Genomic DNA, 25,058 nt, shown 5'->3' with positions numbered 1-25,058 from the left:
CACCCCCCTCAGACTCCCCCCTACACCCACACCCCAGACTCCCCCCGACGCACATCCAGCCCACGAACACATGCAGCGTACACACACATCCAGCACACACGTATGCACGCACACACCCCACTCTCCCCCCCCACATGCGGCGCACACATCCAGCACCTGTGCACACACATGCACTAGACTCCCCGCCGCAAACCACTCTCCCTCACCCCACACACACACCAGACAGCAGTCTCCCCCGCACATGCAGCGTACGTACATGCAGCACATGCACACACAAGCAGACTCCCCCACACATACACCTCTCCCCCACCACACACATCCAGCACATGTGCACGCACACGTGCACACCACTCTCCCCCACACACATGCAGCACACACACATATCCAGCACATGTGCGCACACATGCATCAGACTCCCCCACGCACGCCACTCTCCACCCCACCCAACACACACACATCCAGCACACACACACCCAGACTCCCCTTCCCACACATCAGGCTCTCCCCCGCCCAACACACGTAGTGCACACACACATCCAGCACATGCACACATGCATGCAACAGACTCCCCACCCCCCCGGATTCCCCATGCACACACCCACCAGACTCTCCCCCCCTACACACGTGCGCGCAGCTCACACACACATCCAACAGACACCCCCCTTCTTTCTGGGGATCTAACACCCACCCCACTCCCTCGGGGCTCTGGCTTGCAGCAGCAGCCTGTTGCATCCAGACCTGGGCCTTGAGCAGAGGGTCCCCTGTGCTCTGGGGACAAAGTGCTGTGTTGTGGATGCCCCAGGTCCTCCTTGGAAAATCTTTAGACAAGAAGCCCTCCCCACCCAATCGCAGGGCTGTGCCCAGTCTCACCATGCAGGCTGCTGGCTTTTGCTTCCAGGAAGGATGTGCAGTGGCTAGCTGGACTCCACACTTGTAGACCAGTGTGGTGAAAGGCAGGGGGGAAGAGGAGAGGGACAGGGTTAGAGGCAGGAAGCAGCTGTCCTCCAAGCCAGCAACATGTAAAGAACTGAAGAAGAGTGCATGGAGTTTCATGTGAGGGCATGGAAAAGGCTAGTCCAACCTGCATGTATGCACAATGAAGTGCTGGGTTTGGGTGTCCTCAGGAACAAACATTTGAAAAATTACTTTCACTAGGGGGCTGTGTTGACTTCCTAAGGATCTGGCAGACAGAAGGACTGAGTAGGCAACTGAAGCATCAATTCCTTGTTTCGAAGGGTAAAAAGGCATCTTCCATGCCAGGCACAAGCACTTTAAATTTCTGGATATGGGATTTGCTTTAGAAGAGTCAGTCAGGCTCAGGCTTTCCTTCTCTAAGTCTGTCAGTTAACATAGATACTAAGTCTTGGTACTAAACAGTAGTAGACATACTGGTCTTGTCTACATATTCATTAATGTGCCATAATTACAGGGCATTTAGTTTAGTGCCTGTAATCACAGGGACTAACTTAAAGCGCCGTAATTGGTGCTACTATACATCAGTGCAGGCACACTTTTTAAGTGACACTAATGCACAGTAGACTAATTTTGTGCATTAACATTTTTTGTGCCACATTAATGTGCAGCAGAAATACTCTACTGTGTCATTAGCATCTCGTGTAGATGTGCATGTTGTGTAAATTTAACCACCCCTGCACAGATTTCTGCAGTTGACTACTTTACTGGTGATGCCATGCAGAGGTGAAAATAGGAAGTCAACAGTAGCAGGTTACACAAATGAATTAGTAACCATGTGTGTTTGGTTCAATGCAAGTAAGTAAACTCAAATGTAGGCACATAAGATTAGCTACCTATCAGCAAGTTGTTCAGGTAGGGCAACATTTCCCAACCAGTGTGCCATCAGAAATGAACTGGTGTGTTTCAGAATTTTGCCATGGCAATGAGCTACAATAGGTATGAGGATGGGGAATGCCTTAATGGGTGTGCCATAGAAAATTTTTGTTAACATACATGTGCCTTGGGCTGGAAAAGGTTGGGAAACACTGAGGCAGGAGTTTCCAGTTGCTGAAGCATTCACAGAAGATTGTAAAGGGGTTTTTTGGCAGAGGAAAAGTACAGGAAGATGAGCAGATTACATTGATTATGCTATGTTTAATCCATTTTACCTTGAGTACATCTACATATATTGCATGTTAGACTTAGGAAAGAAATCACTTACAAATTGTTCTCAGCTGACGGGAAACGTAGGGCCTGACATCAGACCAGCACAGCTAACTACCTCTCCCAACTGATAGGATAACGAAGAAGTGGATGAGTGGCCAGCAGAATCCCCACGTTCATTTTTACCTCAAGCTTACCTAGTCAGGTTCAACTACTGCAGGAGACTGCTTCCTTCAGGTTCTCATGCCAAGAAAAATCTGATCTTTAAACTTTTTGGATTCAGTGTTTGGGGAATGTACCCACTTGCTGGGGCCATGTTTCCTCCAATTAACATACATACACAGAAGTGATGCAAGATTATGATGTCCTTCAGTGTAGATGCAAGTAGTGCTTTGTACTAACGTTTCCCTCTTTCTAACCTTGATGTTTTAATTGCCAAACAACTCCAAAAAACTAAAAATCCATCATTTATCTGCCCAAAATCTGATGATTTTCAGTACAAAATCCTTTGTTGCTTTGCTGAGAAAGGTATCCAACCTTCCAACTTCTGTATTATTTGATGAGGCACAAGGACCCACTAGTCCTGGGTTCTTCAGCCTTTGGAAACATTTAAGGACAGTTTAATACACGTTTTAGGAATTCAACAAGCATCTTAGTATTTCAGATTTCCAACCAACTTGCTTTCAGGAAACAGCACAACCCTGCTCAAGCTCCTAGCCTCAGGGCCTAAGATGCCATTTCTCTCTGTTAAGAATACTACCCGTAGGCTTCTGCAGTAAATCAGCTAGATAGAACTACTATCACTCCTAAATTAAGATAGTGTGACAAGTGTTAGTTTGCATTGATTATATAATATAGGATGGCTGGGAGACAGCAAACTTAGACTCATTTTGGTAAATGTTATTAACCCCCTGCTCACATTGCACAGGCAAGGAGCCTGTCATTTTGTAGATGATTCTCTCTCCAAGCTCACATACACACATCAGCTACTGAAATGCACTACCTTTTCAACAGCAAATGCAACAGTTTGAGACAGGAAGTGATGACGACAACTATGTGACTGGGGCAGAGGATAAGGAGTGTTGAGAATCTGAACACAACTAATCCTGGGTTGTAATTCTGTGCTAAATGTTGATGAGTATGTGAGTGCTCTACAAAAGAAAAACAGAGCAAATTGTTTGAATTAAAGAACTTTCTTCAAATTATTAATCTACAGCATAGTTGTTACTTCATTCCCACCATTAAGTAATGCCTTCCTCAAAGCACATGATTTTCCTTTAAATGATTTTTTTTATATGTAAACTGACAAAACAATATTAATGATCCAAGGAAGATCAGGGCAACCAGGAAGCCACGAGTCATTGAGGAGGTTTTTTATGCGAGAGAGCAGAGGAAAAAGTACAATAACTTTCAAGAGAAATGTTATGTTGCACTGAACTGTAAACTATATATGCCAATCATCTGAATAATAAAGGAATAAAATGCATTAAAAAAAGGAAAGAGTTAAAAATTCTGGGCAAATAAGTTTTTTATTTTAATTATTCCAATTTTACACCTGTGTTAGAAAAAGGACATACACAGACTGGTTAAGTCAAATACCCCCCCCATAACTTTGCCAAAGAAAACCAAGGAACAGTGTTTTTATGCAGTTTAATTCCACTCACATTCAATCACCCCCATTCCAGAAAATAAGGAAACTATAGGATAGGATCCTCACCTCATATCTTATCAGCACCATTGCATCGGTATTCGTATATTTTCAATGTACAGAATCGTTAGCCTCATCATGTTTCAAGGCAACATATTTCAACTTTAAACCAGGGCTTGAAATTACTCTCCTAAGGGCAGTAAAACAGCTCTAATCAGTGTCTCTATCACTGCTAAAAATGGTGAAATCATCGCCAATGTAAATTTTCTTTCTTTAATAGTACATTTACTGCTGGTAAAGTGTGCCTGATGTCAGCAAATACTTTTTTTTTTTTTAAATACAAAGAACAGTTAAATATATAGGCAGGGACAGTGGAGGTTTCTCTTTCACTCCCTGAACAATATTCCTCCACTAACAGGATAAGAGCTTTTCAATCTCAGTGGACCAGTCAGTTCTGGCCTAAAACCATCAAACAAAGTTACGGCTTTTGTACTGTGGATGCCACTAAAATGTATTCCACGTAGGCCATCAAAATTCATCCCATGCCTTGCAATTTTTTTTTTAAACTATGAAACCCATAACCCATAACCCTTACGTAATATTTTAGTAGCATAAAAATAACCTGTAAAAAAAAACATTGACTGCTTCAGCCTAGAAATAAATCTTTATGACACTTTAAATGTAGAAAAATAATAGATCAAAGAAACATCTACTGTATTTACTTTCTTAATCCGTCATACTGATGTGATGGTCACATCCTTGAACGTTGCCTCAAAATTAAAAAAAAATACAGATATTCTCCGTGCCATGGCCACACCGTAATTTCTAAAGCAACAGAAACACATTCAAAAGAGATTTCCCTTGAAAGGCATGATTTGGAATGTCCCATCTGGGAAAGCCATACCACACTCTGCATGAATTTTGGCTCGCATTCATTTTAGTCTGTAAGATCATGAAGGATGGGCAATTTCGGAGGGACATTCAAATTCGAAATTACAACTTTTGTTTTACCTTCAGTGTGTCCTCAGTTTCCTGCTAACTGCACCTCAGTTTTTGGTGGCAACATTTCAGAAAAAAGCACAGCTATTATGCAAGTGAATATTGTCTATTGTCTTAATTTATGTAATTGTTAGGACTTGCCGATAGATATTTAGCCCCATTTCACCTGGTCCACAGCAAGACACTGATGCATGTGCCAGAAAGAATTTAACCACCACCCCAACAAAATGTAATTTCAAGCTTTCATTTAAAGTACCAACAGCCTTTACAAGACAACCAGCAAGCAGCCGGTACCTGGTAGCATTTATCTACATTGTGTTTGCAACCTTCTACAAGTAACAGCGGGCACCAAACTTTTAACAAGATCATTACAAATCGTGTGTGTGTGTGTGTGTGTGTGTGTGTGTGTCGCGCGCACACACCTCTCAACAGCAATGTTTATACACACGCACTGAAAAGTTAACGTTAATAGTCAAAAATATAAACAATTGCAGTCGTTAGCATGTTAGAATATGTAAGAGCAAACCACTCATTTTGCATTTTGGCCCATTTTCCTCCATTTTATAAATCAGATCATAGCAGATCCTTCAATTTAAATTCTATACTAACACTCAAGTGTTGACACATTAATACATTTCAGTACTGCAGATGAAGACAGTGGATTTAAAGCCAACATACTAAAGTATATGGTCCCTCTTAACTGAGCCAATTTAAAAAATGGACAGACTAACACAGAAACTTTTTATTGGAGACATAGGAGCCACACAAGTACAACCCAAGAAAGTTAAAAACTCCTTCCCCAGGAATTCTAGTGTGCATTGAACTCATTAAATGAAATATGTGGGAAACATCAGACTGGCTACACAGACTCTTAGGGAGAGTTCTGAATCTGAACTGAGTATTAGTTACATCAGTGAACAGAGGTTTTGTCTAGGTTTTTTGTTTTTAAGTAAAGCTTACATCACAGTAGTATAGCTGAAAGACAGACTTCTGCCATTCTTCCTTCCACCCATGCATATCTAACTTAGAAAACAGGTGGACTTCAAGTAACTGACTTGTCCTGGAGTGAAAAACTTAAAAGTGAATGCCAATCGACATCATTATTTTATTATTAAGTACCAGCCATTTGACACTAACCATTTAAGGGACCAGGTAGTACTTTTTCCCTCTATGACCAGGCTTCTGACACAATTCTCCATTCACTAGTGTAAGTACATTACATGAAGCTAGTTACTATATCTATTTAATATTCAATAGTTGCACATGATTAACAAATCAAGCATAGTCAAAGCCAGAAATCATCTTCCACCCCAATCCCAGTCAAAGATTATGCTTGGTCCTGTGAGAAAATATGATCTACACTAGAAGATTTTAAATACAATTAAATTTATTTGGTGTAATACGTGGGTATTGAGCCAGAAGGTACCACAGCATCTGATCCTGTTACAACAACTTAGTTTGCTTTCATTTTCTTCAAGAAACGAGCCCGCAATTTCTTGTTTTGGCTCATCATTAAGTTTACAGCAGTTGAGGTAGGGAGAAGAGTCATGAACCAGCCCTAAGAAATGGAGAGAAAAAACTCAATCTGTTATACCTGCACGAAGATCCATCAACAGTGTTCCTGCCATAGAGTCAATTATCATAAAAAAGAGGACCAAGAGATCTGGGAAATCAGGTACCAATTTTGAAAGTAATGCAATTCACCATTCCTTTTTTGCTTCCTGGTCCCAAAATGCATGCAGAACATAGACAGACTGCACACAGGAAATGTCCTCACCCTTTCAAGATTAACTTACCATTATAGCATGGGGCAGATACCCATTGGTCCGTGACTGCAGGCCTACTGTGCCAAGAGCAGCTTTTACATACGTCTCAGGACTGGGTTTATCAAAGGTTGGTTTGCGGATTTTGGCCATTTTTGTAGCCACAAAAAATGGTAAAACACTCTGTAAGCAAGAAAAAGACCACAGTAAACAAAGTCTATTTTCAGAAAGGCTTTGTGTGTACATATTTATTCACTATAGCAAGAAACACATTTTGTATTGTACATTAGGTCACATGTGCTACTTGTACTAGATTCTAAACATGACCTTAAATTAAGTTTAAAGAAAATATATCAGATCAAATACTGGCAGGATTACAATCTAGAACAGGGATTAACAACTTATGGCCTGTGGGCAGGATCCAGCCCATGAAACTTTGGCCCATGAGGCTTTGCCTCCATCCACATCTGCACCAGCACTAAGCAGCAAGCAGATGTGCTGGAGTCAGGCAATTTCCAGCTGTGCCCTTGATGCCATTGCTGCTTCTGTGTGCCCCCTACCTTCTCCCTGGCTGCAGCGTGAGTGCAGTTTCCAGCCAACAGGAACCTGTGCTGGACCAGGCAGACAGAAGCTGCTGCTGCTTTTCCCTCCCCCAACCTCTCGGCTCTGGCACAAAAAAGTGGCAGCAGTATGGATGCAGCTTCCAGGTGCCTGGTCCTGGTGCAGCTTCTTTACCAGGTGGAAGCTGTGCCTACATTCCAGCCAGGGGGCTGAGAGAAGCACCACAGCATGGACATAGCTCCCAGATGCCTGGCACTGGCCCAAGTGCAGGGAAAGCCCCCAGGGCCTAGCATGTCATGGAAGCCATCCAGCCCATGTCAGACCAGAACTGCATTGTTCTAGCCCATGACTTGAAAATGTTGTTGGCTGTTGACTAGAATGTTAAAAATGCAAATTGTAGCGCTGAGAGAATTAAAGCAGATGGCCATAAAACCCAGACCTAGGACATAACATCTCACCAAATAAGCACTTGTCACCTCTTGAACACATTACTTCCTGGTATAGTCCAAATGCTGGAGTGGTGATACTGGTGGGTCAGCAGACAGAACTGCAAACAAGCCAATACTGGCATGACACTAGGAAATATGATGATGCCCAAGCCCTTGTGGAGGATGGCAATAGCATTCTTGTACATGTGCTCAAAATTCCATTAGTGAGAGCAGAACTAGTTCTAGTGTCATCACCAAATTCCTATTTTGCAAATATAATTCTGTCTTTCCCAAATTCCCTGTGGCTTTAGTTGCAGAAAGCAGTCCATTTCCCACTCAAAAGTACTGTTGGCTGCTATGTATCATCACACCATGCAATGAATGCACTTAAGTTACAGTTCATGCCTCCACTATATTCTTCTCCCCTTTGTCAAGGAACTGCAGGGGGGCGGGGGTAAGGAAGGAAGGAGTGAAAGGACCCCATTGGGAAGTGGGGCTAAAGTAGGTTGGGTAGGTGAGTTTGTGTGCTCTTTAAATTCCAATGACAAGCTTCCCTGCAAATCTGTTTATACTTTGAAAGCTCTACTTGCAAATAAAGGGGTTAAACAAGGACTTGGCACACAAATCTTCAAATACGGATAAAAAAAATCTTAAGTAAAAGTGACTTGACTTTTGGAAGTGGAAATACCTACAGGTCTCTAAGGCTGCAAGTTCTGAGTCAGGTATTTGAGCAACTTTAGGGGTCTAATTTTTAGGCAGCCAAGTTCAAATGTCTTGGATTTAATATTTGTTCTTTTAACCATTTGCCTGTCACTTGGGGCCTTTTAAACATTGCTGTAGCTTGATGCCTATTTGAATATTCTTTGTTCACCCAGAAATTCTTCCAATATCCCTTTTCCATCTAAAAACTGTAAATATTGATAGATGAAACTGAAGACAAGCTATTTGAAACAAAAATTAACAAGTGCTACTTAACACAGACATGACAAATAGCTCTTTGAGCCCCCTGCTGAAAATTGAGCAAAATATTCTCTGCTAACCATACACAAATCACAAGTATTTGAAATAGATATGATTTTACAAGGGACCAAAAATGATTTTTATAAACAGAAAACAAGTCTCAAATCTGACCTCTCCTCATTTTCCTGTAACAGAACACAAAACACAAACTGCCCTACCTAACTGCACCACTTGATGGTGCCAAAGCATAATCTTTGGTTTACACAGAGGCACTGGATTTAGAAGAGGAATGAGTGTTAGCGTTACTATTACAGAGAGAATACTACAGCCACTAATGCACGAACTTCAAAGCAGTTAAAATTATATGATTGTACAACACCATTTTATCCCCTACTTTCTCTCTCAAAAAAAGAGAAGGGCATATTTGATTTAATAACTATTAGCTTTACCATCTTCCAAATGCATGATTTTTTGTTTGGCCTAATGCTCCAATATACTTTCTAAAAGCTGTTAATTTTTCCAAATGTTTATTGCATGCAGAACCCCCACCTCAAACTATCAGAGAATCGTGTCTAATTAAACTGCAATCAAGAGATTAAAAGGTGGTAAGCAAAGCAAAGCTGTGAACAAAGCCCACTGAGTCCGAGTACAAAAGTGGCATTGCCCAGACTAGGAAAGTCTGCACAGAGACTGATTACAAGCAAGTCATTGAAAGACCTAAACGTTTCAAGGCTCTGTTTCATGCTCCACAATTCTTTATAAGGGAGAAGACAAGTTTCAGCAAAGTTTTTTATGCAGATGATTCTCAAGAAGGTGCTGCCTTAAGTGGAACGGTGGCACCAGAACATCTGAAGAAATAAGCTGTCTCAGGCTACTATTAAAACTAACAACAGCTACAACAAAAACCACCTTATTAATGTACCCAAAGTGAAAACTGATAAAAGAAGCAATGATGGAACAAAATTTCACATATTCCTGGAAACAAGGCAAATATGTGAAATAAATCTGGTACTATGCCACTGCACTAGCGACTGTCGTAGAGACATTCTAAAGACCTAAATACAGCAAGACTTTTCCTACCTCTGATTTAGGTTCATTAATAATTATTAGGCAAAAAGAGTCAGGGATACCTCATATAGAAAACTGTTTTCCATCTAGCACTCTGAAGCAGAAAATAAGAACAGAATGAAAGGGAAAGAAATCCACTGAGTCCTTCAAACTACATAGCCCATAAAGAGCAATGTTTTGGCAGAACAGAGCACCTCAGTATCCCCATTAACAGGAGGTCTTTCAAGGTAATCTTGACAGCAATCCTCAGATTCTTCCCCATTCTTTTCAAGCTTAGCTACTATTTTCTGCTCTAGATTTTCCTTCCTTTCTCCATACATGAACAGGGACACTTGACTCTGAAGCTGTGTTTCTCTACTTTTTTTTTGAAGGGTGGAAATGGCTTATGCAGCTGGAGAGGAGGTGTCTCTGCATTACAATAAAACCATACTGATCAAAACTAACTTCCAAAGGAAGGTGTTTCCACTCAGGTAGAATGGATATAACTTAAACAGAGCATCAGATGTAGAATTTTAACAAGCTGTCCTGTGTTTCTGCTTTTCACACAGTATTTTCTATGGTCACTGGAATGGTGTAAACTGGAATATGCCATTTCACATACCACCTCAATTGGAAATGCGAAGTCTATTTGCCTACTGGCTGTAGAGATGAACCTCATTTTAGATAAAGAGGATGAAGCCTTCTTAAAGGGCATGGAGAGGATATGTAAATTAGTCTTTTTTACAGAGATACCCCTGTAATATTTTTTAAAAGTCTATACAAGCTGAGGTGATAATGTGCCCATGTAGTTAAATAAAATTAGCATAAGAGATTCTGACCATAAACTGTAAGGCTGGTGGCTATCTTACCTTCAGGCCAATGCAACTCCAATTGGCTATTCATTTAAAACTGTAGGGACCAAGAGTGATGCTATCAGCAACATGAGATTCTGCAGCCAGCATGACAGAAAGAGTAGGAAGCCAGGTTGCCATGATTTACTATCCCAGTGGGCTGAGATATCAGGATCTACACATGCTGGTAGGTAGCATGACAAAAGGCAAGCTTATATTATATGAACAGAATGTATATACCATATTTACTCGAAAACAAGTTGAGGTATTATCCCTCAGTTGGCATGAGGAACAAAGCCACCTTATCTTATAATTACATACAAGGGAATCATACTGAATACACTGTCTATCACTAAACTGCTGCCAAAAGCAGTATGTGTTCAAAAATGGAAACCAACTATGAAGTTGATTAAATGTAGACTGAAAACACATGACCCACATGGGGCAAATATACTGATGGGAACCTACCACAAGGACAGGTTAGTGCAACCCATCTGAATAAGACATACATTAGTGCTCATTAAGTGCAATCCCCATCAAGTGCAAGACTATTTCAAGCCATAGCGAGCCACAACACTGCATACAATTAACCCAAAATCCTATCATGCCCTCTCAACCTGGCACATATGATTACAGTAGCCCTGCCCTCTATGATGCTAAGCCAGACCAGGCTGCCCTGTGCCTCACTTGATCATAAATTTTTGGAGCATCCCAGGACTTGACGAGAACACCCAGTTACAGCCAAAAGTAGAGGGAGGTATCTGGAACATATACACATACTGACCAGTGCTGAGCTGTGGGGTTACCATGGAGGGTAGGGTAATAATTACATGTGCCAGGCTGACAGACGATGTGACAGGGATTCACGGTGAATTGTGTGCAATGTCATGGCTCACTGTGGCTTGACTCTGGTGAGGCCCAACCCAGTGAACTACGTGGTAAACCATGAGCCTTTTAGCTTTGGACTAATACCATGTAGAGTTTATACTAGGTATAAGTAGGTGCCAAAGTGCTGCTCAAAATTGTATGTACGTACACTTAAAACTTGCAGCAGCTTCAAAAAAAGGCAACATGCAACAATTCTAGATTAACTAAATCTATGGGTACTATAAGCAAATTGCTACAGCCATGTTTAATTTCAAGGTTATTGTTTTTAAATTTGCTCCTCACTTCCAAATGCTAAGGGAGAGCATGGTTTGACAGTAGAGAGGAAGAAGGACCTACCGGGGAAAAAGTCTGGGGGAACCAGAAAGCAAAGGGCTACCTGAACCCCTCCCTCCCAGATTCATTTTCTTGCTGTAGCAGTGGGATGAGGACAAGTTTAAGGCAAACCCCCAATAATTAGATTCTATATCTGAAAGAAATATTTAAAAATATTAACTTTCCATATATGGAATCTAATTATTAGGGGGGGGGGTCATCTTAAAATCAGGGGCAACTTATTTGAGGAAAGCTGAAAATTTCTGTATACTGTATTATCTAAATCTAGTGATGGAAAGTTTTATGAACTGCACTTCTAGGCCTGCCTGGTATTGACAGCATGAACCTCATAAGGTATGGGCAGACAAGATCATTATCAAATGATACTGGCAGAACCTGTTCTGATGCAACTGTTTCATCTGCACACTCCTAAACGTGACCACAAGCATACCAAAAGTGCTGCAACAAACTATGAATAAAACAGGGATTAAGTTGCATCAGAACAGCAGATATAACTCTTCCTCCCCTTTTCAGGCAATTAGAAGTCAGCCCTGTCCATAACCATACACTGGCTGCATTTTCCTCAAGAGTCAATTAGTTTTTCTCTGAGGTTTGCACACCAGGATTTTGGACCTTGTCAACCATCATTGTCTTGTCTTCATTAGACTTCTCATCTGTGTTATCACTAGTGAAACTAAACCAGTGCTAGCAACAGAAGGAAATTTTAATAAAATGTTTTGTGTAGGTTCAAACAAGGAAGCCACTGGAGGGACACTACAGGTATGGAACTACATACCTGTTGGTTCCCCTTCCTCCAGCGCTCTCTACACAAAATTGCTGCTGAGAAGCCAAGACAAAAGGTACTCTAAACAGTAAGTCTGGCTATGCTCTGAACAAGGAAAACCTGCAAAGTGCAAACAAGTTATTTGCCCACGGCCACATCCCCATAATATATGCAAGTGTTAAACCAGTTATTGTAGTGTTAGAGTGATGTTGTAGCTGTAATAGTCCAGGCATTACATGACAGGCAAGGATTTTTGTGGGGTGATAACTTTTACTGGACCAACTGCATGTCAGGATAAAGCCAGACAAGCTTCTGAATGCAATGCATTCTTCCTCAGGTCACTTGAGGACCCTGTCTAACTATCCTAACTATGCAGTTGGTTCAATAAAATACATCACCCCTCAAAAATCCAGACTAATGATGGAGTTGACTCTAAACAAACTGTGTGCATGTACTTTATCTTGGCACCTCACTGTCTTAAAATCGCCAGAGACTGGGGATTTCATACGGTTGTTCCGCAACTTAAAACATGATGCAAAAACGTAGGCAGTCAAGCGATACATACAAGCTAACCATGTTTGTAACCAGATCCCAAGCTGATTACAGAAAACATGTCTTTATTTGTAGTGCAGATGTAGGAAAAGTTTCACCAAGCCTAATCACCAAGTGATTTATGTTCTGCAATGAGAAATCCATAACCAGGATTTCCTGACCAGTCTGATAAAGTCTGGTAATTTCAATCAAGTTTCAAGCAGCTCTGAAATGCAAAGCAAATTCCAAAGGACATACAAACCAAGCCAGCTTCACTTTGCTTGATTCAGAGTTCTAAGCCATAAATTGTCTTAATTTGTAGCCAGATAATTGGTTTTCCTCCAAACACAGTGAAATTACTGTATATAAACAAGTGGAGGAAGATTAAAGACTAGTACATGAGGTAATACCAATTTCAACTTGAAATCTGATACTACAAATGCACTTATTTCCTCCTATGCAAAACTGCTCTTTTCACTATGCCTTCACTGTGGGGAATCACTTCTAGCTGCAGGGATCTGACTTTTACTAACACTTTTTCTAGTTGAAAGCATCAGTAATAACTAATGTTAAATTGAAGGACATTTACGCCCTGCATTCTAGACTTTAATGTGATTACCTGTTGAATTTCTGTATCTGGATGGCACAAAAACGTGCCGGGAGATTAAGCACCACTGCACTGATGTGGCTGACTACTTACAATTTTAGGGAGTATCTCCTGCTTGGAACCCTAGTAGGTGCTCTCAAGTAAAATGGAAGTTGATCATACCTATAGTACTTTTTTAATTGTCATTTTAAGTAACCAACTTGATTTCATAGAAAATTCAGAAAACTACTAACTGGGGCAAACAAAAGGGAACCTGTATCTTTAATCTGTAATGTCAGATTTGTTAGCAAGTGAATGGGATGATTTTGTCTGGCTGCCAGGACAGCAATTGTTGCTTGGGTAACCACACAACAACGGGGATACTTAAATGAAACAAACTCCACTCACCTGCACAATAATGCCCTTGCTCTTGTACTCCGCATGGAGGCCTTGAGAGAAGAAATCCACAAAAGCCTACAGGGAAGAGGGAGAAAACACAAAGTACATGACAAAATGGCAACTGTAATTTGTAGTTAGTGTAGGACTTTCTCTTGAGTTTCTATTTACGTATTGGTAATTTTTAAAAAGCTAAAACTGGTTTTCAAATCAAGTTTGTGGATAACAGCAAAACTGCTAAATTTCATTAGGATGTGCGTGTGTGCTTACCAAGTTCATTACTCAAATAAGGCTTGATATGTGACCAATTTCATCCCTGATCTAAAACAAAATACAACCTGATGGAACATTTTAGAGGTTCAAGCCCTGTTGCATATCTATTTTTGAGGACTTAAAATCCCTATAAAGTGCTGCTCCAGCAAAATGGCTTCCCAATAAATGCCAATTTGATTAGGAGTACTTACTGGTTGCCCTGCTTCCCCATTTAAATAAGTAGCTTCTAACTCTGTGTAATAAAAAACTTTAAGTCATTAAATAGTTCATATTTTGCACAATTCCACTTCCACAGAACTACCACCTTAAATTTACAGGATCCGCTGGATTTGAGAGAAGCTACAAGCAATTTTCCTTTAGCTGGAGGCTTAGGAAATTAAGTGAAGAAGAAAAAGAAGCCAGAGGAAGCAAAATGATACGGGTCTTCAAAACTAACTCACGACTGAATACAGGAAATAACCAGTCACTAGGGCCATGGACTGGCCTTTATTTCTACTGGCTGGGCAGCACAGGCAACGCTTTCAAAACCACATTGAGGAGAGGTCTCTCTGCCACGGTTCCTGACCTGCAGACTTTAAATGCCACCTACAGATAAAACAGCAAGGGCAAACTCCCCAGTCCAGGAAGTGGGAAGGGTGTTTTGCCTCTGGTACTCCAGTCTCCCCTCCTGGACCAACCTGGGAAGGGAGCAGCAGGGAAAAGCCCCCAACTAGATCTCCAAACCAGGCATTCCTTGGCAGGGGAAGAGGTGGAGAGTTGTGCCTCACTGCTCCCCTCCCAGACCAAGTGGGAATGCGTACAGGTGTTCATTCTTGTGAGAAAGTTCCTCTTGCAAGAGAAATCTTCTAGATTGACACCTGAAAGATCTTTCTGCAGGAAGGGGCATGTTTCCCCTGGGAGAAGCTGAATGAGTACTTTGTACACATGTCATTTCTATTGGGAAAGTGGCGATTCCTCTAGTAGAAATGTAACACCTGTAAGTTGCCTAAATGGTTTTTTTTTCATTCCATTACACTCACCGCCAAACACATCACTTAATTCAATACATTCTCAGTGTTGTGATAGCCAAGGTTACTCACCAACTCAAGGTTTTATATGACCCTAAGGTTTCCAAAACCATATTTCAATTTTTCCCAGTCAAATGAGACATAGAAGTTGTCAGAATCAAGTATCCTAATTTGCAATACCCAGGCTGTAGAACACAATTGCATAAATCATGTGCCATCCACTGCAAGAACCAAGTTATTCGATCCAGAGTTTAATTATTTACCTTTTATTTTAACTTCAATTATTCAAGAAAAAAATTAGCTCCAGAGAGAAAAAGATGAGTTATTTAAAGAGACAGAAGCAGCTGCGTCAGAACTGCGTCAACACAGCCACAGTCAAGCTCAAGTATTGCACCTGCTTTTTCCATTTTCCTTTACTGACCACGTCATTACTTCATTAATCAAAGTCTTGATTACAACCAGTGCCTTGTTAAAATTGTAGCATCTATACTTATTTCTATTAGGTGTTCATCTCACTGAACCCAGTCCTTAATAATATAAAGAAGTGTATGTCCACATTAATGCATTTATTTCTTCACATAACCTACCTGAGCATAAGTGAGATATGAAAGGAAACTAAATTTCACTGCATGGCAGAAGAGCCCCTATATACTACATCTTAAATCACACACATAAAATTAAAGTTAGTCAAAAGGTAAATAAGAGACATGCTGGACTATTTAGTTTAATCCCTTGTGCAGATATTACACTAATTTTCCTAGGGAAAAATGCACCCAGTGGTAAGTAATAAAGATACAACCAGATCTTTTAAAGTCATATGCACAGACAAATTATGGTATGTTACATGCACTCTTTGCACACAAGTATGCAGTTGCACATAATTTCCACATAGCTCATGGTAGAATTTGCATGTTCAATTGCCAGATTTGAATACGAAGTAACCTGCTCAACACATTATGATGCAGCTGTGCACCTAAACATTCAAGTAAATAAAATTAGATCTACTACATTAATCATACACAAGTTGAATACTTGCAAAATTCTTTTAATCACCAAAGTTCTCAGTTTAGAAAAGACCTGAGAGTCTCTAGGTGACAAGAGTCCTGCAACTATTTTTCAAACAAGATGTAAAAGGAACTACCAGGTACTTTTATTGAAAGCGTGGAGCAAACAAAGAGGGAGCTTATTTCAAATGGCTTCCAAAGGCAGAAATTTAGCAACTTCCACAGTCCAAATGAACTTTAAATATGTATTTTCTAAAATCAAAGTTGTTCAACACAACATACTGCTACACAAAACTGCTTTCTTTAAAAAAAATCTTTTTTAGCACTCAGCCCCCACCCTTCCAAGAAGCTTAAAAAAAATAAAGTAAATTTTAATAATAAACAATATCATCCCAAATAAGCCTAAATTGCAGGAACCTTCATTTTCTCCTCCCTCCATCTCCATTATAAAGTAAATACAGTGCCTACAAAAAGAGAAATTGACAGTAACTTCATTCTCATGTCATTACTCAATGAAATTACGTGAGGAAAGGGAAGGCAAATCTGTCCAAAACAGCACTAAGAAGTAGGTGAGATTTTCTTTCAAGGAATGTTTCACTGCATAAATGCTGACTTTCATAGGTGAGAATGGACAGAGGCAGACAGTATCTTTCCTGCCATACATAATTAGCTGGTGCCATCAGCCTAACATTGAGGAATACCACAGATGAAATTCTTGTATGTAGAGTAGAAAAAACATGTCTTGCCTTGCAGATTATAGGAGGTGTGGGTAGGAAGGTGTGCAAGAATGTCCTTGATCATGGGAGGAGAAAAGAATCAGGCAGGAAATGTGGCTGAGACTCTCTCTGGAGTAGAGAGGAAACTTACTGTTGAATAAATACCTTGTTGGACAAATCCCTCCAAAGGGATTGGGAGGGAGACTGCTGTGGGTAGCAAGCTGAACTGGAGAGCAGAAATAGAACAAAACCTATAGGACAAGTAGATTCAGAGCAGTAACTTGACGATTCCTGTAAGAAACATCTTGCTGGCTGCAATTCAAAGAGGAAACCAAAGAAAGGTTCCAAAGCTAGCCATCACACCCAGAAGTTGTTCACAACTACCAGCTGAGGGAAGTGGGCTGTACTGGTGAATCTGCTAGCTACCACTACTTGTAGGACTGCAAAAATCTTCATGGCTCTGGGAGCTTTTTTTGTCAGGAGAAGACCCAAGCCTGGGAATCCTGCACAGATGGTATCTTTAGAAAAGTCAACATTACAAATGCAGTGAAATCTTTCTGAAATTACAGCATTTGTAAGTCTGTAAACATACTGACTAAATGAGCAGTAACTTCTGTGTGTTTTATATCACTTTCAGAAAACCAACTAGCCAGAACAGTGAAATCAGGATGTGATAGAAAGCCAATAGTTTACTATGGAAGATGCTGGAAAAGCTATGCGACAGTACTCAAGTCAACATGAAGTGATGAACATTCTTCTAAATAGTTAACTACATTGGTGGTTTGTTTGCACAGAGACTCATTAACAGCTATCAGGAAGAAAGAGATGTGTACCTTCTCACACAACAGTTGCTCAAGCAGCAGGAATCCTCTCTAAAGCAGAACTCTTAATTATTTTCATGGATAACTGAGATCTGCACCATTTCATCAAGACCTCTAAATGAAGTGACGATACATTGACCCTTTGCACTTGGTAGGCCCTGGGCTTTTGCAAGGTGAGGGTGTAATGCACAGGATTGCCTTCACAGAATAGTACATGGTGGTTCAGCTGCCAGATGAGGCAGCCGGACAAAGATTATGCAATTTTAATGAAGATCAGAATGCTGTTTTGTCAATGATGAAGTATTCAAACCTGATTATATCCAAGCTCATATATTCAAAATCTGCAAATAAGGCACTTAAAAAAATGTGGATTTAGGGTTCAGCAGAGGATATGTAGTTGTAATAGTTACGACTCATGGGTCAGTACCTCCACCCTGTACTTCAGCTGTACCTTGCCACACTAAAATAGCAGAAAGAGGTTGGTGAAGATGAGGAACGCTCCCTACTCCCACCACCACAGAATCACAATTATAAAACTTTTCTTTACAGCACTGTAAAGAAATACGTCTGGGCTGGCCCACTAGCTATGGCAGAGTATGAATGGGGCAGAAGAAAAACAGGCCAGAATACAGTTCACTACAGCTATTCTCTGCTAAACTACTGGCTCTTAGATGACTGCTACAAGTCAGGACAGATTACAGAGCAATGGGAAGATCTTAGTTTAGAACTACCCCAAGCTCCAATGAGAAACAGTATGTGAAAGGCAGCTTTAAATCAACTTTGTGCAACCCATCTTTTTCTCTATCGTGTGCAGGTAAGAATGTGGGGGGAGGAAGAAGATGGGGGAAATCTGATTCCATGCTTTACTTTCTCTTGAAACATTAATTTGCGACAGGTTTAGATAAAAATCTCAAGTGCTACCCAGTAATTAAAGCATACCTCACACCTTTTCCTTTTTAAATGTAATAATTTTAAAATTTTCAGACATTTCAAGTAAAGAATGGTATTACAGCACAGCTCTCCTCTCTTTTGATCTCAAATGCCAAATTTGTGGCAGCTGTATAAGCAGAAGAGTTCTTTTTAAAATATGAAGTTTTGTAATATCAAAGGGAAAAAAGTGATGGTTTTCATATACAAATTTTTCACACACCTGTTCTGTGCCCTGGGTCCACATAACAGCAGCTTTACTTTGTGTGTGCATGTCCTCTTTTTTTTTTTTTTTTTTTTTAGATGAAGATGGTACATTCAAAACTCACAAAACAGACTGCCACAATGGCAAACCCCCCCCCACTTACTTATTCCCCAACTGCAAAATTTAAAAAGTTCAGTGTCCACTACTTTTAGTTCAATCACAGCAGCATTATGCAGGTACCATTATTTCTATAGCTCATATTATTTAGTTTATTTTACATTCCTTGTTGGGGTACATGAAACGGAAGTGTACCTTTGTTGCAGAGTAGAGAGTAAGCAGAGGAGTTGGAAACATGCCAGTAGCTGAGGAGATATTCAGGATTACTCCTTTAGATCTGAAAGGCAATGAAAAACACTCACTTACAAGAAATAGCACCTCTGCTTCAGTTTACATGCATCAGAAATGTCTCAACCCAAGAGAAATATTTACTTGTAACAGAAGCTATACAAATTCTTTTGTAATTTATTTTTCAAGAAGTAGTTTAGAGTTTTGCAAACCTGTATTCAAACATGCTGTAGCAAGATGTTAGCTAATGTAAATAAGAGGTAATACTATTAAAACCAATGGAATTACAATCAGCGTAAAGATGAGGCCCAGCATGCGTAGGGTGTGCGTGTCAACGTACTATATCCAGTTAAGGTTTTTACAGGCAATGTAACAGAAGCCCAAGCGCAGTTTTTAGATCTTGGCTAAAGGGTCAGAAATATTAGCACAAAAATATATTTCAGTCTTGTATAGAAACTTCCATCAGGAAACCTGAAAGTAGTTTATGAACATTAGTTGCCACTTTAAGGTAGCAATTAGTCATACTGACTCTTCACATTTTACAGCATTTTTTTGTTAAACAAAACAGAAAAGAAATACACAATGGAAGGTAAGACTGCAAGTACCATATTTTGTGCCTTACACAGTTATACTTAAAACAGAGGCATCAGTCTGGCACACCGGCTTCCAAGTGACCTGATATTTACATTCAAAACCCCATCTTAAATAATAATTGCTTGCTAAATTATATGAATATAAACATTCTCTCATTATCTTGTTACTTGCAGTGAAAAGCAAGAAAAAGTTTCCTCAGTATGGCGGCAGTCCTAAGCAAACAAAAAGATGAACTGAATTGGAAATACCCATGAAGTTTCTGCTATTAATAGACTAATGAGAACTCAAACCAATTGTATCATAACACCTTTGTTAAGTAGCTTAATGTTCCAGTAGATTGGCAAATATCCATCTTCACAGCTACATGACTGCATCAGCCAAACCCTGTAAAAGGTCCGTTTTGCAAGCACAAGGACATAAAAACGTGCCTTTTGACACAGCTTTCTAACGTAAGAAATTCCATAAAGATAACATTTTTATTTCCGTGTTTCATGCTTAGCTCCAGAGTTCAAGATCACAGCACTATATACTGGTGTAACAGCCCTGTTGTCCCTCTAGACCAGGGCAGTCTGATTTCTGAGTGGCTGGGGACTGCATACTGCTCAGACCCCCAGTTCCCCACCCCGCAATAGTCAGGCAATGGACTTCCTAGGCCCTCACCCCCTCCATGCTGCCCTGTCCCAGAAAACCTTGTCTATGAAGCAGCAGGAGTAACATAGTAACTGGTGGCTGGGTGCAAGCCCATGGGATGTGAATTAACTAGGGGTGCACTGATTTTTTTGGCTGATACCGATGACTGATTATTAACCAGCCATATCTGCCAATACCAACCCAACTGCCGAGGTGCAGCCTGGCAAGCAGCATCCAGCCAGTAAGTCTGTGTTGGGGAAAGTGACGTGGGAGGCGGAGGGTTGTGACAGTTAGGCTTTGTAAAGCATTTGAGGGACCCAAATAACATAAGCTATATAAAAAAGTATTAAAATATTCAGTACTTTGATTGATAACACTAAAAATCGATATATAAAACTTGTAGATGATCATGACATAATAGGGCCTAACTGGCATACCTTCAGCAAAGCAAAATCATGATTCATGTCATTTCTAGAATTCTTACAACAGTCCAAAACGTGGCAAAAAAGGACAATTAATTCACACTGTTCATTTGCACTTTTTAAAAGACTCATCAAAGGCCCTCAAAAGAGGCTACAGGAAAAAACTGTAATGCAAGTACAGTGTTAACATAGTTCAGAAACTAGCTAAGCAAAATGAAAAAGTTGGAATAATAGGCTAAGTTCCATTTTCTCAAAAGGGTAAGAGTGCACATTAAAAGTATTTCACAGCAAGGCTGTTGGTATTCATTATATTTATTCATGAGCTCAAAATGGGGACAAGCAATGAGATGGTAGAGTTTGTCGATGACAAAATTAGAAACTGCTCAGACTAGAAGATAGTAGATAAAACCTAACAGGGACCCAACAATGTTATGTGACTGGGCTGCAAAATGGTAAACGGAAGTCAGTACTGGCGAGACAAGTAATACATAGTGAGGAAAATACGCTCAACTAATAACACATCAACTAACAACTCAGCTGAAGGACATGAACATCACTGATGCCACCTCATGGAGGACTCCTGCTTATCCATACCAATCATCAAGGAAATATGTTATTAAGAAGCTAAGCAATGGGAAGGATAACGATGCAGAATATACAAAGTATATGCAAGAGGCAAGGATTTGTGTGTGTGAAATCTTCTGCTGGCTGGGATGGCCATGGACAAGCTTTTGAATGCAGGGGATTCTTAAGTTAATGGTATGCTGTGATGTGGACTGCTACATTCAATTCTTTGCGGTCATGATGTTTCAAAGTTATAGAAGTATCGAGAACGGAAACAAGCCCATACACAAGGTAAACTGACCTAGACTAATCAGAGACCATGATAAATATATACAGACTAATGAATGGCACAGGGAAGAGATGCGATCTTACATTCACTCTCTCAAAATACAAAACCAAGATCACCTGATTAAAATGAAGGACTGTGAATTTAAAACTGATAAAAGGAAATACCTTTTCCATGTACAGGCTACAGAAGTAATTGTAAAAAGATTTCATTGAGGCCAGGAACTTAAGCAGGATTTAAAAAGGGATTAGAAACTTACATGGGTAAAGACAGTAAATATTAAAAGAAAAAAACAAGACAAAACAAAGAAAGATTTTGGGGAAAAAAGATAAATACAAACAAGTTTCAGGGCACAAGTCAGTCTATAACACAAAATAGGTGAAAACCTTCCTGAAGGGCTACCACCTGGCAATGATCATTAGAGACTGAACTAGGTGGACCACTGGACTGAGTCAGTATGGGAGACCTGATGGAAATCCACAGGTCAAAAATTAGCTTTTAAGCAACAGGTCCAGAACCACATACATGACTACTTTTGTTTAGTACTGACAAAATGCTTGGTACTGCCAAAGATTAAATATTACCCTGATCTCAAGAAACTCGCATTTAAATTCCCACAGATTGCAGGTGACCTAGAGGTGGAAATAGTTTCCAATCATCTCTTATTTACAGCTTTATTTCTAATGGGCATCACAGAAACAATTTTTTTAAAGGAGATATTTGAACACAGAAGGTGTTTGACTAGAAAAACTGAACTTGGACACTAGCTCCAACCATTTGCTGAAGACACCTGATTAACATGAATACATAGAGGTGACCTGCCCAACACACCCTAACACTTCATCATTGTTCTACTTTAAGCAGTACAGTGCAAGATGCTATATTTAGCTTTCCCACTGTTGCTATGGTAACCACCGCCTGCTCCAGCTCTACGCAAAGTGGAAAGAGCAAGCTTCCCCTATAACGTAATTATGCACTTGCTACTTCCATGGCAATAAATACCATAGTTTGATATTTGTCTAGAAATAGTCAACTGCTTTTTTTTGTTCACAAAGACATAAATCTTCATCTCCAAGTTGTATGAAGCTCCCTCCTTTACAGACAGTCTGAAATGTTTAAAATGTAACAGCTCATCTAAGTGAACTACAAAATACAAATTTAAAATCATCACACTTAAAATATAAGTGCTTACTAGCCAGGAGGTGAGCCAGAGCAGAACGTCTAACTGACACTATTTATGGAATAGGCATTTTAGTAGGCAGTTTGATGCACATTAAGATGAAGGAAAAGAGACTGTGGCCAAGTTTTCTTCTCACAGGCATGGATTTCAAAGGCTCACAAAGTCTGCTCTCCTAATCCTGCATATTATCTTAAATTTGAAGGATACATATTATAAAAGTGTGTGCACACACAAAGGCACGTAAGTGCAATATCCTATGAGACATTATTAAGCACAAAAGCTTAGTTTTCCATCTTGGTAAACTATTCTTGAGGAGATAGCCCATAGGGATGAGGGGATCTTCAACCCAATTCTGTTCTAGGGTAGATCAACTTGGGCCCCCCTTAACATTTTCTCAGAGGATAAGCCCATAGGAGAAGCTTGTTTGGCTCAAAAAGAGCAGATGAATACAGCTACCTGCCATTCACTCTTGAATTTGGTGACCCACAGTATCTGTAGAGGCTGAACAATGCGAATGATTCAGTCTCTGAAAAACTGGGTGCTGTTGGCTGCAGATCTGGCTTCTGCATCCTGCAGAGTCTAAGTGATTTATCAAAGTAGTATGACAGAATACAGAGGCTTTGCCACCCATCTTCACTTGCTAGGGAAGATAATAGAAAGTACCAGTCAGATGTAGAAGTCACTAAGAGAAGAGCTTTCTTAGCCAGGTGGCAACCTTAGCTGCAGCAACCTACAGTGCCTTGAGATCCTTTCAAGGGTTCCAGTGGATGCCATTCAATCTTAGCACTGTTCGGTATGCAAACATGATTCACAATATAAACCCAGAGATTTCAAATAGGAATCCATAGTGGAAAAAACCCAACTTGGAGGTGTTGTGGTCTGAATTCTTTGCAACAGAATTTTTTTTTTTTTTTTTTACTTTGGGGAAAAAAAAAAAAGATAAGTGAATACTAAGGGAAGCAACCTTGAGTCTACAAAAGGTTGACAATCACTGTTGTAGACCCTAGTGCAGTGTTGGTTTTCAGACAACATTTTGAACATTAGTGCTCAACCACCTGCTAGGTCAGCCAGTGTGTGTTACCATTTCACAGATAAGTAAACGGAGGCAGAAAGATGAAGCAATTTACTCAAGGCTAACATCAGAACTAAAAGTCAGGAAAAACTGAAAGAAGGAGCTCCTTTGTCTTCATTTGGATCATACCGCCCAGGTTAACATTTGTAAAATGCTGCATCAGCAAATACTCTTCTTAACAGGAAAGCAGAGGTGCTGTGCTGAGAAGCCAAAAATCTAAATGAAGTAAGGATATAATTAAACGTGCAACTAGTACTTCATTTAGTTTAAGGAGGAATTCGGACAGATTTAGGAAAGGCGATAGCTTCTTTAAAAAGGAAATACCTGAAGAAAAAGATGAAGTTTGATAGGAGAGTTATACAATTAGTTGGTTTAAAAGTTAACTACTAGACATTAAACATTGTAGTACCAGAAAAACGGAGTACGCAGGAGAAAGAGTGAGCGAGAGAGACATCTCTGCTAGCCAGGTCCATGGAAATTCCCTAAAGCATATTGTTTTGTGCATCATTCTTTTTCAATGATATGTTACGATGCCTACATTTGTTTTTAACAAAGCCCAATACACACTGTTAAAAATGCTTAAGAAAATCTGAGTCGCTTCAGGTGTCCATTTGTCTTCCCTTGAACAGCGTAACTTCTTAACATACTTTTGCTCTACTTTATTTTGAAGTGAACCATTTCCTACAAAGGATCAAAAGTAGGACTATACCTGCCAGCTTCATATAGGAATGAGAAGAACTCCACAACACGGGCAAGTAGTAAATTTTGGCCTTTGACACAGGAGCTGCTTCCACATGTCTGCTATAAAACTCCTGATCTTCTGCTCCAGTTTTATGAGGCGCTCCATGGTGCTCCATCTTTGGAGCTTTCGTCTTCTGTGTAGGTAAACCTTACCCACAACACAAACCCCACTACTATCTTTATAATAACAATTTACAGATCAGCTTTTTTACTCTGGAAGCCCTTCCTTCTGCCTAAAATAACATCTCCACAGGATGCCCCTCATGTGCCATCACCACGGAACCTAGTTTTCTCTGTTTAAAACTCACAGATTCCCTGATAACCCCCCCCAAATCTGCTATTAAAATGCAAGTCCACTATATATATATTTATATATATAACACAGTATTTTAAAGGAAT

General features: G+C 40.0%; 1 protein-coding gene across 2 annotated transcripts in view; it reads right to left on the bottom strand.

The window, feature by feature from the left end:
- Positions 1-4,041: 4,041 nt before the first annotated feature.
- The window catches only part of HSD17B12 (hydroxysteroid 17-beta dehydrogenase 12), a 133,883-nt gene continuing 112,866 nt past the window's right edge, over positions 4,042-25,058 (bottom strand). For both annotated transcript variants that reach the window (XM_019551604.1, XM_019551603.1), the window contains exons 8-11: positions 19,138-19,219; positions 13,885-13,950; positions 6,562-6,711; positions 4,042-6,323 (exon numbers count right to left, since the gene is read on the bottom strand). In XM_019551604.1, the coding sequence (XP_019407149.1) occupies positions 6,219-6,323; positions 6,562-6,711; positions 13,885-13,950; positions 19,138-19,219 (403 nt within the window). In that variant the 3' untranslated portion in view covers positions 4,042-6,218. The remainder of the gene's footprint in view (positions 6,324-6,561; positions 6,712-13,884; positions 13,951-19,137; positions 19,220-25,058) is intronic.

The sequence above is a fragment of the Crocodylus porosus genome, unplaced genomic scaffold (genome assembly GCF_001723895.1).
Source record: "Crocodylus porosus isolate Cpor-Errol unplaced genomic scaffold, CroPor_comp1, whole genome shotgun sequence".
Classification (NCBI taxonomy): Eukaryota; Metazoa; Chordata; order Crocodylia; family Crocodylidae; genus Crocodylus; species Crocodylus porosus.
The sequence above is the reverse complement of the archived record's forward strand: the minus strand, read 5'-3'. Positions and strand labels throughout refer to the sequence as shown.